The sequence below is a fragment of the Lutjanus erythropterus genome, chromosome 20 (assembly GCF_056507025.1).
Source record: "Lutjanus erythropterus isolate fLutEry1 chromosome 20, fLutEry1.hap2, whole genome shotgun sequence".
NCBI classification, from domain to species: Eukaryota; Metazoa; Chordata; class Actinopteri; order Lutjaniformes; family Lutjanidae; genus Lutjanus; species Lutjanus erythropterus.
The window spans coordinates 7,611,297-7,626,393 of NC_139336.1; the positions used below are offsets into that span (position 1 = coordinate 7,611,297).

General features: G+C 37.8%; 1 protein-coding gene across 1 annotated transcript in view; it reads right to left on the minus strand.

The window, feature by feature from the left end:
• npr2 (natriuretic peptide receptor 2) overlaps positions 1 to 15,097 on the minus strand; it is an 82,496-nt gene that overhangs the window by 32,452 nt on the left and 34,947 nt on the right. Inside the window, exons 8-10 of the mRNA XM_084745354.1 lie at positions 6,165 to 6,285; positions 4,073 to 4,147; positions 2,962 to 3,039 (exon numbers count right to left, since the gene is read on the minus strand). Coding sequence (XP_084601480.1) covers positions 2,962 to 3,039; positions 4,073 to 4,147; positions 6,165 to 6,285 — 274 coding nt within the window. The remainder of the gene's footprint in view (positions 1 to 2,961; positions 3,040 to 4,072; positions 4,148 to 6,164; positions 6,286 to 15,097) is intronic.

Sequence of the window (15,097 nt, forward strand, 5' to 3'; positions counted from 1 at the left end):
TTACATGAGGTCAACATTAAAAAACAATTAGCTTTCTCATAAATTACTTCTGAATTGTTCCAGTGTGTTTGCGCCCAGCACAGACTGGTGGGTGTTTAATCTTTGCTGGACGGACCCCCGCTGCCTTTTCAAAACTGTTTAATTACAACTGGAAAATGTCAACTTCAGCTGCAGCTGACTGTCTGATACCAAAGCTGTGGGATTTTGGCAGGTACTTAAGGTAAGTTAGCGAGTGACAATTTACTTGGGTCGATGTGACAAAAAAAAAAAAATTGTGATGTTTCATGATGTTTAGTTGAATTCCAACAACATGGACAAACATGTGACTTTGTGATGGGTTGTTCTGTGACATAATTATGGTGCAGGTGTGCATTTCTACTTCCTAAACACACACAGCGCATGGAAGGGTGCATTTGATTTATTGTTCCCATACTTTCTATTTTTTCACAACCAGAACAAAGGTATTCTGCTTTGATGGAAAAAATGCTTCAAGGTTATCTCCATCTTAATGTGCAGGTATGAAACATTTTGAGACAGTCAATTAATTTAGTTGCAGTTTTTCTCTAATATAAAACAAAACAAACTGTTATGACTTTGAAAACTTTGTCAACGGTCACAAATTTTTCTGCGGCACTTACACCACTTAAATAAATAATCTGCTATACATGATGTTTTTTTCTACACTAGAAAGTTCTTAACAACTTCAGTGCATGTGTTCGGGGATGCATGAAGCTGGGGGCAGCAGGAGAACAACATGAAGTGATGAAGGCTGCACCACTGAGCGAGCGACCGTGTTGATGCAGTTGGCGGGAATAGTTTGATAGACAGAAAACAGTTCCTACATGAAACTATTCACAACAAGGTCTGTGGATTTTCTTGACTAACAGGGTCGTGATTTCTGGAAAGAGACATTTCATATGAGTTTTTCAAACGTTTTTGGCACCTTGAGCATGAAAAGGCAGACATCTCTACAGCTGATATTTCCAAAACTTAGCAACTCACACCAAAACAATTTAGACAGATAAATAGCACTACAGATAAGAGAAAAAATATATTAAAATATATTTTTTTTATTTTGAGGTGAACTGTCCTTTTAAGGATGTGAACTCTCTTTAACAAGCAACATTTTTCAGTGACACTGGAAAATAAAGTTTTCACTGTCCTAATGAGTCAGAAAATGTATTATATACCTATATGTTGAGATAGTTCCACTTTTTCTTTACTTGTTTTTGAAGAAGGTGAAGTGACTAAACCTTGTATGAAGGTCTTTCACTGCAGTGAAACCAAATGCAATAATTTCAATTCATGGTTGTTTTATTTTTGCGGATGAATGAATGATTTGCTGAATACAACTTATTCAGAAGGAGATTTTTTTTTAAAACAATTCACCCTCAAGGTCTCTGTGCATGGCTCTCTTTACACTGAGGCCACTGAAAGCACCCAGAGACAACAGCACAAGCCAGCGGTTTCACAGATGGATTTCATGGATAAATGCAAGAATTTTGGATTCTTCTTCTGAAGAAAAAAGACTGAAAGTGAAACTGCAAGCAGAATAGAGGCCTTTCTTACATGCCAAAATATAGACAGATTGGATAAAACAAAAAAATATTTTGTTATTTTTAGCAAAATACTATTTTAATGAAGTACCAGAGGCGGAGCTAAAAATACATTTCTTATGAGGTCATTAAAATAAAAGGGGCAGAAATGAGCTCAGCAAATTTAATTGCATTCTTCCTACTAAATGCTGATATTGTCTTTTATTGTGACACTAAAATAAAGATGGTGTGGGACCAAAAACATCAGGGTTTATCCTGCCGCTCTCTTTTAGTTCTGTTTTGGTCTCCATCAGCTCCAACAAAAATATCTGACTCTCCAGCTGCTAAATGCTCAAGAGTTCACAAGTCAGTCCCTAACATTGTCTGTCAGTGGTTTGGAGCTGGGCAGCTGGTGCAAATGTATGGTTTTAGAAAAATGAAGACTTAGGATCTGTGAAAAAAACTTTTCTCTGCTGACGGTGGGGTGCATCATTGTACACAGTGGGTTTGGTAGGTCAGAAATATAATGTGGATTTAATTCCATATGAAGACTTTTGAACCATATTCCCTGAGTACTGTAACTGGAAACCAGTGAAGGTATGCATAATTGGGGTAATCTGTTCTGTCCTATTTCCAATGAAAAGCTTTGCAGCTGTATTTTGGACCTATTAAAGATGACTGGGTGCCTTTTCACTAAATGCTCAATATACTGGACACAAAACATTTAAAAACAGTGCATCACAAGAACTCCTTAAACACAGGGGATATTTTCACATTTTTTAAATATACAAGTCAACTTTAAGAAACTCTGAGTTTGTGTTATTCTAATATTCTGACACAAGGATTTTAATTTTTACTGCAAAAGTACATCAGTTTCAAATATTGGTTATTGGTGTCCTTGATTTCTATCGGCCCTGAAAAAAAAAAACGTATCAACAACCTCTCTTTCTAATGCTCTGTGACACATTTGTGATTTTTGGCTGTATAAATAAAAAAAATCTGACTCGATTAATACAAAATAATCAACCTACCTGTGCAAAAGGATAGAAAAATCTAGGGCTGAAACTAACAATTATTTCCATCATCAATTAATCGGTCAATTATCTGGTCTATTAAATGATTCATAAATGTTTGTTTTAAACTGTCAGAAAATTGTGAAATATCACAATCGTTGTTTTCCAAAGCCTAAGATGACGTCCACAAATATCTTGTTTTATTAACAACCCAAAGATATTCAGTCAGACGTGTAAAGAAACTAAAAAAATATTAATATTTAAGAAGCTGAAATCAGAGAATTTAGACTTTTTTTCCTCAAAAAATTACTCAAACCGATCAATTTATTATCAAAATAGTTGAGGATTAATTTAATCATCACTTAATGATTGGTCCCAGCTCTAGAAAGATCTGTCATTTACTGAACACTTACATGTTTGAGCTCCAGTAAAACTTGTCTGGTCAGCTCTATCCTCTTCTTGTTGACATGCTTGATGGCCACCAGGTTCCCCTGTGTGCAGCACAAGAAGAGACAGAGCCATGAATCCAGTCTGAGGAACAACACTTCACTTTATAGGTACACGGCTGTTTTTAACATCAAGACGTGAAAAACGAGAATGCACTTTGCTCTAGATGTAAATAAGGCAGGGAAAACAACAACACCAACATACTGATGCTATAAAAAGTACAAACAAGGAGCATGAAAATGAGAGAGAGAGGAAAATCAAGCTGCATTCAGAGCAGAGAACAGCATCTCGCAGTATAGCCTACAGGTACATTTGGGGGCCTATTTCAGTGTGCTGCAGAAGAAGAATTGTATCTGTCGCTTTGATATGTGAGGATCAGTAAATGGAAGAAGCGAGGGGAATATCTCATAGCCACAGCTGTGACAGAAAAACGCTGTCGTAGAAACTGAAACACAGCCGGCAGTTCATGTCTGAGACCATGTGGGAGCTTTAACTTTTACTCACAACAAAATATACAGTTAGAAGCTGATGAAGGCTTGATATATTCTGAAATTTCTCAGTGTTTGCAGGTTTTTCAAGGCTCTTGCACTCCTCTCTGTTTCATCTTTGGTGTCAGATTTAATCACCTTTGAATCTGAGAAGTGTATCAATACCTCCATGATCCATGCGGCGGTCAAACTGTACCGTGACATCAGCATTTATATAAAACCTGCATCATGCAGCTCAAAACAAAGACAGCCATCTCATTATTCTGAGGGCTCTTTTTGTCCCATTTCCTCACACCTCCTCCAGCTTAAACGGATAAATTAACCGCAGCAACAAGTTGATGGCCATGTCCAGACTGCGAGGCGGGAGCGTAGAAACAAAGAAAGGAGAGCAAAAAAACAGAAGAAGAAGAAGAAGAAGAAGAAAATTGACGCATTCTGCAGCTCACATTAAAACCAACTACCTAAATTCGCCCACACGCTCTCTTTCTCTCTCCTCTCCAGCTCTCTGGCTTTCTCTGCGAGTGTGCACATGTGTGGGTGGGAAAGGAGTGCGCAGGAGTTGAAAATGTCAGAACTCACTAAGCCTTACCTTAAAATAGCCCGTTTTTGCAAATAGCTGATATTTTCCATGGGCAGTTATCAAGGAGCCGTAGCTGGAGCCTCTCTGAGAAGGTGGAAAGAGGCAGGGAGGAGAAAGAGAAGAGAAAAAAAATGTGTAGATTAGAGCAAAGAGGATTAAATGTTGGTCATTTAAAACTGTGCTTCCACTTCACTGCAACAAAGCTTCCTAAAGAGGGTTCATCCACTGACATTCTTATCCAAAACAGCTCTCTCTGTGAAACATGAAATTGCCTTTCTTTTGTATTTGAGAAAATAAAAGTGTTTTCAATTTTTATAACACCAACTCGAGTCCTTGGGCAAATGTCTGCAGTGCACAGAGAGTGAATAAAAATCAAGTGGGCGCACTGCATACAGACAGCCAGCACAGTCAACTACGCATTTGTATAGAATGCAAATATTGGCAGCACATGGCACACTGGAAAAGACATCGGTCTGGAAAATTACTGTGTTTTCCACACACGCATTATCCCGGCAATTGGACCAAAAACCAGTAATGAAAAAGGTGTGTGCATGTGCTTTTCATGAACGCTTGCACGTGTGGGACGAAACACAACCCAAAGGGAGATGCATTAGAGCTCAGACAACAGAACCTGATACTTGAAGAACGTGATGAGGTATTATACATGTAGGGAGTGGGGCCAGACGAGGGCTTATTTTAACAATCATTAAATATGCGTCTGCCACCGCAAAAGCCAGCCACCTTCAATAAACCACTGGGAAAGCTTTCAGGAATGTGTAAACTAACAAAAGGATTTGGACTCACTCAGGGCTGCAGATTTGCTTTTTTTAAAGAAAAAATCCCCCAAAGTGCATTAATACACAGCACACGGCGTGTAAACAAGGTAAAGCTCTCAACTTCAAATGTGCCAAATTAGCATTTTCGATTCCTGGTGGGTCCAATTTTACAGCAGCGACATCTCGAGACTGATAATCAAGTCGTATATGAATGAAAGCAGCGGACCGAGTGTTCAGTCTTTCCCACTGGCAGGCATGGCAACGTAAGCTGCCAGAAGAACAACAACTTGTTAATCACACGTTGGAGGCTGCGCCAGCAACACTGACGGAATAAAAAGGCGATATAAAGCTCGGAATTATGAAGAAACATTCAGAGCTGCCAGCTTTAATATGAGATCATGTGGGTGTAGTATTTAGTTTTTAACCCTCAGGAGTCAGGAAGCACTTTGCTTCATCTTCCACCTCACCTGCACATCTTAAATACATTTTGTCTATCAAGGTAAGCAGTGTTGGGGTGTTCAGTTACTACTTTAACTGCTAGTTGGGTGGTAGTTTAACCACATTATTATCTCAGTAGCTTTTTCAGTAGTTAACTGCCTTGGGTCATGTAGTTTAGGTTAGTTAATTACAAACTACATCTTCATATTATCCTCATTGGCCACAGTTGTCATTTCAAAGACCAGTGTCTAGGATTTAGTGGCAGTGGTGAGCTTGAAGATTGCAATGTCTAGGAGAACCTACATTGGCCATGAAACTCACGCAAAACACAAAAGGCTCTAGAGCCTTCCAGAGCCAGTGTTTGGTTTGTCCGTTCTGGGCTACTGTAGAAACAGGGCAGCCTCAATGGAGGAGAACCCAGGCCCTCTGTAGATATAAGCAGCTCATTCAAAGGTAATAAAAACGCAACAATTCTTATTTTCATGTGATTATACACTAATGAAAACATACTTAGTATTTTCTTGATTCCAACTCAACAATAGGTCCCTATCCTCTCCTTAAAACACCCCCTCCGGCTGAGTGAGGATTGGCCTGCCTAGGTCCCTAAATCGAACACACCTACACTTAACTCAGTGCCTGTTCAATTCAACACACAGATTGTGATCATTTCACAAGATGTAGGTAAGTTTGGATGTAGTTGAACTACGTTCTGAAAGTAGTTTTCATTTGACAAGTTGTTTTTTTTTTTTTTTTTACAGTAATCAAGCTGTAGTTTACCTACTTTACTTTACTAATCCTAACCAGTAGTTTAGTAACCTACTGTTTTAGAGTGAGTGCAATTACATAAATCTTCACTGACAGCAGCACTGCTTGAGATGATCATCTACCTGTGAGAGGGTGAGCCGACTGCCGGCACGCTTGTGGTATTTATTGGGACTCTCGAACTGAAGGTCCTCCCAGCGAATCCTCCACAGCATTCCAGCCAGTTCTTTCTCAAGCTTCAGTTTCCTGCAAAAAGGGAAAAAACAGGTGGTGAAATCAACAAGGACAGCAGCACAAAGAACAGAGGAACAATCTCACGTAAAGTGGTTTTGGGTTGGATTGGTTTTTGCGGAAGGAGTGGGATGATGTTTTCACCACAAACTTGTGACTTTGTGGGTTTGAATCTCACAGGCAATAGTGTTTTTTTCTCATTTCAGTTTTCATATGAACTAAATACATGGGGGGGCACTGTTGGCTAGCTAGTTAAAGAAGTTATCAAAACACTACATTGTTTCCTGTCTAGCTAAAAAGTTAGCAAAATGTTACATTGTTTGCTAAAAAAGGTCTAGTTAGTTTAATTTATCCTCCTTAGAAAACAACTTGTTGCTGAATTACTGGAGAAATATTACTAAATAATAGAAGATAAAGTAGAAAAAAGAGACAGACTGTTTTCAAAAAAAGAGATGAATCCTAAAATTCAACTGGATTGAGTCTGTCCTTAAACTTTCTTCAAGAACTTGATTATTTTGCTGAATTCATCTCAAAAAGGCCATTTTAAAAGTTAAACATCTTGAAGTGGAAGTTTATTGATAATACTGAATCATACACATGAATTAGAGTTCAAAGTTTTAAGGTTCAGAGTGAAAATTAAAATGAGTTTTAAACAGATGATTAAATGTAATCTTTAAGCTAGTTTAAATGCTTGGTGGGACATAAATTACAGTTAAGCCACACTTTAATTTGGTTTAAAAATAATCCTTGTTGATGCAACGCAGCCAGAGTATGACATTTTAACAACATGGATTTAATTTGGCAGGTCAACTTAAACAAAGAGTTAATTGCTTCATTTGTGCAGTTAAGTCTATCCTGGTTTAAGTCTTGGTGGCATTTCCTGAGATGAAGGGCTCAGATGTGACTGCAGAGTCCTTCACGTCCTGGGTTTGCATGTATGTGTGCTGACGCATGCAGGCTTATGTGTTTGCATTTTATTAGATTTTAACTTCACTGATCCATATGTTCCACTTATTGAACTTTGACAAAGTGGAAAACTGCTTTTCTAGATGGATTTTTTACAGTCCCGGACAAAGGGCTCTTTCTTTCAAACACATGCTGAAATATGCAACAACATTACTCTATAAAGACCCATACTGGAACTTGGTGAAGCAGATTTTAAATGAGTAACTTTAAGTAAATAGAAATCTCGATCAAAAGTCAAATCAACAGTAACCAACTGATTACCACTCAGACCCCTGCCACAAAAACTTATTTGTGACTTGATGAGCTGACCGAATGTCATCCTGAACATGCACTGAATCTATCAAATGAAGGTCCTCATATCTCCCAGCATGCACTGTACTTGAGTTCAAACTCTTCCCTTATTTCCTCTTCTTTAAATGAAGGTACATGATGATGACTCATAGGTCTTTTCTTCTATGAAAAACAACGTTAACCATGATGAAGATTAGAATCCACTTCAATTCTTACTCCCACGCTTTTTATTTTTAACAAACTCACTGAGAGCGGACTCAGATGTTTTAATGTCATCCTAGTACTAACACTGGTTCAAAAATAACTCCCAACTTAAAAACTGTTAATAAATAATAAATAAATAAATATGGTTACTTAAAACTGAAAGAATGAGTGCAACTGGACCAGTAAGACAAGTGATTTAAGAGTGAATTAGTCTTTTACAGTATTTTATGATTATTAGCTCACTTTTAAACACAAACATAGAACACAAACTGTTATCGTCTGATTTATGGCTTAAAGTCTCACATAGCATGCTAGTGAAAGCAGCTGTATCAGAACAGGTAATGCTTCATGCACCATTTTTATCAAAGCTTCACAACATTGCAGATGTTCATAATCAACTTTCCATCATTATGGATCATCATCATGATCTCCTGCAGGCGTAAAGCTGCATGTGTGACGACTGTTCACAGCTACTCTCATACTCTCACCGGACCAATCAGCCTCGTATTTTTTATGCACATTTAAGACTAAATATGCTCAAAGACCTCTCATGGTTGTGGAGATTCACTATTTTGGAAAAACTTATTTTATTGACTGCTGTGTTTTATACCGACTGCGGATTTCTCTTAACTGCCCAGTAAGTCATCAACAACCGCTAGGCTAAAAACAAGGCTTATGTAGTCTGTTGCAGGCCACATTTTGACCTTTGTCATCATTCAGAATCTGACATTATAAAAAAGTTTGATCTAATCTTAAACTGAAGCATGTGCAAATTAATTTCATACCTGATATGTTATGATCCACTAGTTAAGCGTGATACAAGATGCAAAAAAATCTGTTTTGTTAGCCTTGCTACCTTTTTGACTGTACTTCAGTGCTGCTGCTGTTTGTCACCACTAGTAAACAAATACAATGAGTATTGTGAGATGCAGATACAAAATCGACTCTAACTCGTTTTCTGAGTCGATTTTCTGTAAAATTTGGTTTCTTACAAACATGAGAAATTGAACATGGTAACTGTTATTTTACATTAGCTTACATTGTGTTACATGTATTACAGTACATCAGGTTATGATAGATCATGGTGTGTTATGTTACTTCACAGAACTATATTAACACTTTTATGTTAGGCTACACTGGGTTCTGTTATACTATGTTACTATATTAATATTATTATGTTAAAAAAAAAAAAAAAGCTATAAGCAATTCTGAAGAAAGATAGATGATTGTTGAATCTCATTTCCAGGCTGCCAAATATCAATGTTTTTGGTTAGCAACTCGAGTCGCAATTAGCTTTGGTTATAGTATGTTATGTTATGTTACACGGTGTTAAAACAGTTTTGGCAGGGAATTCCAGCCCTTTGTTTTAGTTACTGTAATTTTCCAAAGTATATATACTGTATATATAAAGTATGCTGCATTATGGATGGATGGATTAAAGTAGAAAATGGTAAACAATGGCAGACAACCTCCAAATGTCTGCACATCCTAACCAGATCAATATTTTTTTATGTAAGTTATGCTGTATTTCTGACATGTTTTGAGTATTATTTTTGAGCATCAGTCTGACTGGCAGTCAGAGAGCACCACAGAGGGAAAGAGGCATTCCAGCGAATCAACACATCTGGGGCAAATCTCAGAGGAGCTGCTGTTTTCTGACAGTTAATGATTTACAGCAGAAACACTTTCACAAATAAAACTATTAGTCCAGAGTTGAGAAAACCAGAGAGGGTTTTTTTTTAAGAAAGAGGAGGAAATTCATTTTCAGTCTGAAACACTTAGAAATGAAAAACGAGCAGAGCCCATACATTCCAACCAAATCTAAAAGGTGTAAATCACTTCCAGATGTCTGCAGGAAATTATTGCAGCGTTTGCATATCACCGTGTTTCAGCCTTTCCTCGAAACATCTCAGTTGGCCCCAATGTGTCTCCTTTTTTTTCCTCTGATTTTACCTCTTTCATCAGGACGAACTGTGTAATCGGACAGTCTAGAAATTTAAAGGGGATTCTGATGAGCTTGTCTGTGTTTACACGTACTCCAGGTTGTGCCTATGTGCAACCATTTTCAGGGCAGGAAACACCATTAAACCACTGGTGCCCTCCAGCACCACTTCCACCCCCAGCAGAAAAAAAAAAGGTATTTTTCTATTTAAGGAGCCTCGTTTAGAGACCTCTGGCAGCCAGAGGGGCAAAGTGTGGGGCTCCACACTGGGCCTATTGTTTCATAAGTCCCATATGTGAATACCTCTGCTGGACCAACCCCTCCATTAAAACAACAGAGCCACTGCTGCTCTGCTGCTTAACATCCCCTCACACTGCTGCTGCACGCCAGACTCCAAGATCAACTGAGAGCGACCGACCACCTGGTTACATCTACTGCGTGCTGCTGCGTGATGTTGAGCAGTCGCTTCATGAAAAGTAGACAGCAGTTAGCTTTATTTTATTTTGACAAAGCTGCATATGTAAGCTGAAAAAACATTTCTGTCTTAACCAGTCATTTGGCCTTGAAAAATAACTGGATTAAACCACCTGTTTCAATAATACTGTACCAGTGCAGACATCTGCCTCATTCCGACTTATTTCATGAAACAAGAATTTTCCAGCAAATATTTCTCATGTTTCTAAGAAAAATGAGACTTAAAGGTTCAATTTGAGGCTAAATTACAGATTAAAGGGATAATTTGGATTATTTGAAGTGGGGTTGAATGAGGTATTTAGCAAGTGTATTACCTACATTAGATGCCAGTCAGCACGCCCCGAGTTTGGGGAAGCAGAGAAGGGCACCAGCACAGAAGAAGTAATGAGGTGCTGCTGTCAGCAGTAAAACATTAGCCACTTTAAACAAAAAGGTCCACCTAAAAAAACAATATCAATTTAAGTGTAGACTATATTATTAGAGCATTTTCATCATTTTACTTTACCATCAAACCACCTTTTCTAATGGAAAACTGTCAAATATTGCTCTCTCAAAAACAACCAAACTCCAGAGGCAAAACCACTAATTTCATCTCACAGAACGCAGGAGCTGCTTGTCTACCGTTGGCTCAATCTATTAGTTTGTTTGTTATGGTGTGTTTTTGAGGGTTAGTTCAGACTCTTACCATAACACAAACTAACAGATCAAGGTAGTGGTAGACCAGCACGTCTTGTGTTCTGCAAGGTAAAATGACTGATTTTGGCTACGGAGTTTGGTTGGTTTGGAGAGAGCAATATTTGGCTTATAAAACGATGGTTTTTAGACAGAAAAGGCTGTCCGACAGCAAAGAAAAGTGATTCAACTATTCTAACTATGGCGTACACTTAAACTAATGTTGATATTTTTTGGATGGACCTTATTAAGTAGCTAAAATACATTTTGTTGTTGACACTGTCCACAACAGTTTAATGCTCCACCTCCTCACTGCCACTGCTGGTACCTGTTTCTGTTTCTTCAAACTGGAGGTGTGTCAGCTGCAGGTAATACACTGACTATCGATAAGTACCTCATACAAACCTACATCAAATAGTCCGCATCAAACTATCCCTTTGCGGTGCACATTTTACCACCAGGAAATACGAAGAAACACAGGATGCTTTTAATTAAATTCACCAAATTTTATTATTGTGTACATTTTACACAGGCAATAGTTGCAGCCTATTACCAAAATGATCCAACCAGCCACCCATGTCTTATACAAAAATACACCAAAATTTCACAATATTGGGCCTCCACATTTTATTGGAGACTATTTTCTGCCCTGTGAACTATATTTATATATATATATATATATTATATATATCTGTAAATTCCCTTTATCCCAATTACAAATTTAATTAATCCAAGTAAAAAGATCTTGTATTAAAAAACAAAGACCTAAGCAGCAGCAATTATATAATGGATAGAAATAATCATATATTTTCTAGTTATTTTTTCCTATTAAAAATATATAAAATAAATATCTGAATCTTGATGCATCAGTCTTATAAACTGCAACCCTTCTACGCACATCAAGCGACCCCAAGGTTGAGAAACTCTGAGAATAACTACGAACAGTGACTGAACTCCAAAGTGTTTTGAACGTCTTAGTGGTGTTTTTGTAGGTCAAGTAGTGAACAAGGAGGCCTCTCAGCAGCTGGATGATCTTTAAGACGGCTGTAAACAGCTCTGCCATCTGCCTCTCTGTCCATCAGCATAGCTCCACTGGTGTCTGCCAAAACAGGAAGTGATTTGTTAGCGTTTGCTATCAAACAGTCGTCACACAAAGACATCTAACGTCTACCAGTGATGTATCTGATGCTTTTTACTTGAAGCGCAGGTTTACATTTACAGTTTCATGGCCTTGGTGTGCATGAATTCAAATTAAAATCTAATGAAAGATGACATGTTCAGTTCTGTGCAACATATCTTTCCATATAAAACTGTCACTTATATAAATGATGAACTTAAATATAGTTGAGTAGAGCAGAGTGTAAAACTGTGGGTCAGGACCAAAAAAGCACCAGACTTTCCCTGTTGGGTTCTCATAACAGAAATAGATACTTGTGTTCATAAGTGGCCAAAAATGTTACGCTTGGATGTCAGATTTTATTAAAAAAAGATCTCTGAGGAGAGAAGACTTACTTACTGGCCAAGAGTCCGGGAAAACTAGCTAGCTAGTTAGGAAAACCATGCCGTGCTTGATGAACAGCAAGCTGAAACAAACAGAAAAGAAGATCTAAATGTTTTCAGAATTAAGCGCACACTCTGCGTCTAATTATTAAACATGATCAACTCAGATTCAGGTTCAGGGGATTTACCTCGAGTGGACAGCTGCTCCTCCGTCTTTCTTCCACAATTCCTCTGATTAAAATCCACTGTGATTGGCTGGTGATTAACACTTGTTTGTGTTAATAGTCAGTATTAGAAAAGTGATTAGATTACCGGTGTGATTTTGTTAGTCAGAGCTGCGTAGTGATGTATAAATCAGCTCCTCCTAACATAAGAATCGTTGTGTTTATTCATCGTGAACACAATTAACTGCCATCTTTGAAGAAGTGATGAAAAAGGGGAAAAATAGAAACATTCATTTTCTTTCATTACATGCAGATTTCACCCGTGACATTACCCAGAATTTAGAAATCCTTCCAGTAGCTTAATTGCTTAGGGCATGCATGATTAACTTCTCGTGTAATTAAATGAGACTCAATCTAATACTCAGAGTGATTTCCATAAACATGTACAAGTCTTAGATTGTGCCACTTGGGACACTGTAACAATCTCATTTGAATTTGTTTTTACAGCTGAATGCCAAGTGCAAAGTTATAACCATTAGAAATGCGGCAGGCAATTATTTCATCACAAAGATACACAACTGCACGGGGGCGGCCATTAAAACTAATGCTTATTTAAACACCTAATTACATATAGTCAGTTCCCTTTATTTTTAACTAAACAATCTAGACAATAGCACACACACAGTCTGTAAGATTTATATTTAAGATGCTGATGCCACTTGAGTTGTACCTGATGTTCGTGATATTCAACTCTTGGCAGTTTTGGATTCAATGAGTGACTACACTGCAAAACAAGTCCATCTCATTACAGTAAGTTATTTTTGTCTGTTGTTGAGTCATAAATGTTTTGTTTTCTTGAAACAAGTGAGAAAATCTGACAGTAAGATTATTTTAACCTGCTTTCAATACAAGCCAATTTGTCTCCAGGGCCATAGCAAGGATTTTTAGAACTACTGAGGTCAGGAGAGCAAATTCCTCCAGTGCAAACACCGTACCCCCACCCTCAAAACACTCAGTAAATTTTCTTTCACAGTATATTCATTCTTTTAACTGTTCACTTTTGTGTAATTTTTTCTAACCACATGATGGTCTGAACCAGGGGTTTTAAAAGTGTGGCCCTTAAGCCAGTGGAGGCCCTCAGAAACATTTTATGTGGCCTCCAAACATAACATGAAATGCATGCATTACAGGTTAATGATCTGTGGTCCATTTCAATACTTTATCTTTCAGCAGCCTACATTTAATACAACACTCAGCTACTGTGTCAAAACTGTGCCCCACCAACAAGTGTTGGTCAGGTTAGGAATGACAACATGTAGAACCCTACAGGTCAACCTGATCTCATCCTAACACATCAAATACCAACGTTTTGTCACCACCCCACGGTGTCTCATACCAAAGAACAAGGTACCCTTTAGCAGCTGTATGAGACGCCACCAGAAAGTCTTTTTAACATGTAGTTAACTTAGTGAAATGATGGCAGTGTGAGTACAGCAGGCTTAGGCTTTATGTACATCATATGACGTCACTTAAGTTACTTGCGAGATGAAAGTCACATGACACGTAGCTTAAATCTTTTAATAACATTTTGGTTTTCACACGGGGCATGAATGCTGGTCTCCTGGGTTAAAGTCCTGTGTTTGTTTGAGCTATCCATTCACCCCACCTTCTCTAGACATGGATTTTCTTCCTCTTTATACTACACCCAAAGCCTGAATGGGTTTACATCGAAGGCACTTGAAAGCCTGTCTGTATTACTCACAGAGCGCCAGTGACAAAACGTGGGTACGGGCTGAACAACTACCTCAAGAGTATCACAGGAATTACATTGTGTCATCAATGTTAGTGCTGTATTTCAGTAGACAGTATAATGAGGAAGTGAGATGGAAAAGACAGTGTATGCTTGAGGAGAAAAGGAAATGTCAAGAAAAATGGATCAAGTCTTAGTTTGTAAGACCTGTGAGAATTTGGTGCTCAAGTCATTTAAATACCATTATGAGACCAATCACAAATCCTAAGACAAATTATAATTGCAGAATGTAAACATGATGTTAAAATTGCCAAATTCCACGAAACAACACTGAGGACGTGACCTCTAACTAACTGAAATCAAAATTTCAAAGGGCTTTACAATCTTTCCAGACATAATGGCATCCTTTATCCAGTTTGGATAAATCCCCCTCCTCATCAAACCATAAAAAAAACTTCAACGGTGAAGAAACCTCATGTCCCTCATGTTTCAAGAAGAAATGTGACAATCAGTATCTATCAGGGAACAACAGAATAAGACAACTGCACTACAACACAAAGAAATGACACTTGATTACACATTTTGCAACAGTTGAGTTGCCAAACATATTTTACCACAGTCAGATTTTTTCAGTTGTTTAAAAAAAACTATGACTTTAAGGACTCAAGCAAAAATGGCTTCATGGGATCGAGATTTTTGTTGTGTTTAAGTTTGTTCAGACATCTCTACATTCTTTTAACAGCATTTTAAAAGCCTTAAGACCATTAAACAAACACGTAACACAAAGATCACCTTGACTGATACGCTTCAACCGACATCAGCAGTGTGTGAATTATTAACACAGGTGGCATTTAACTTTAATCC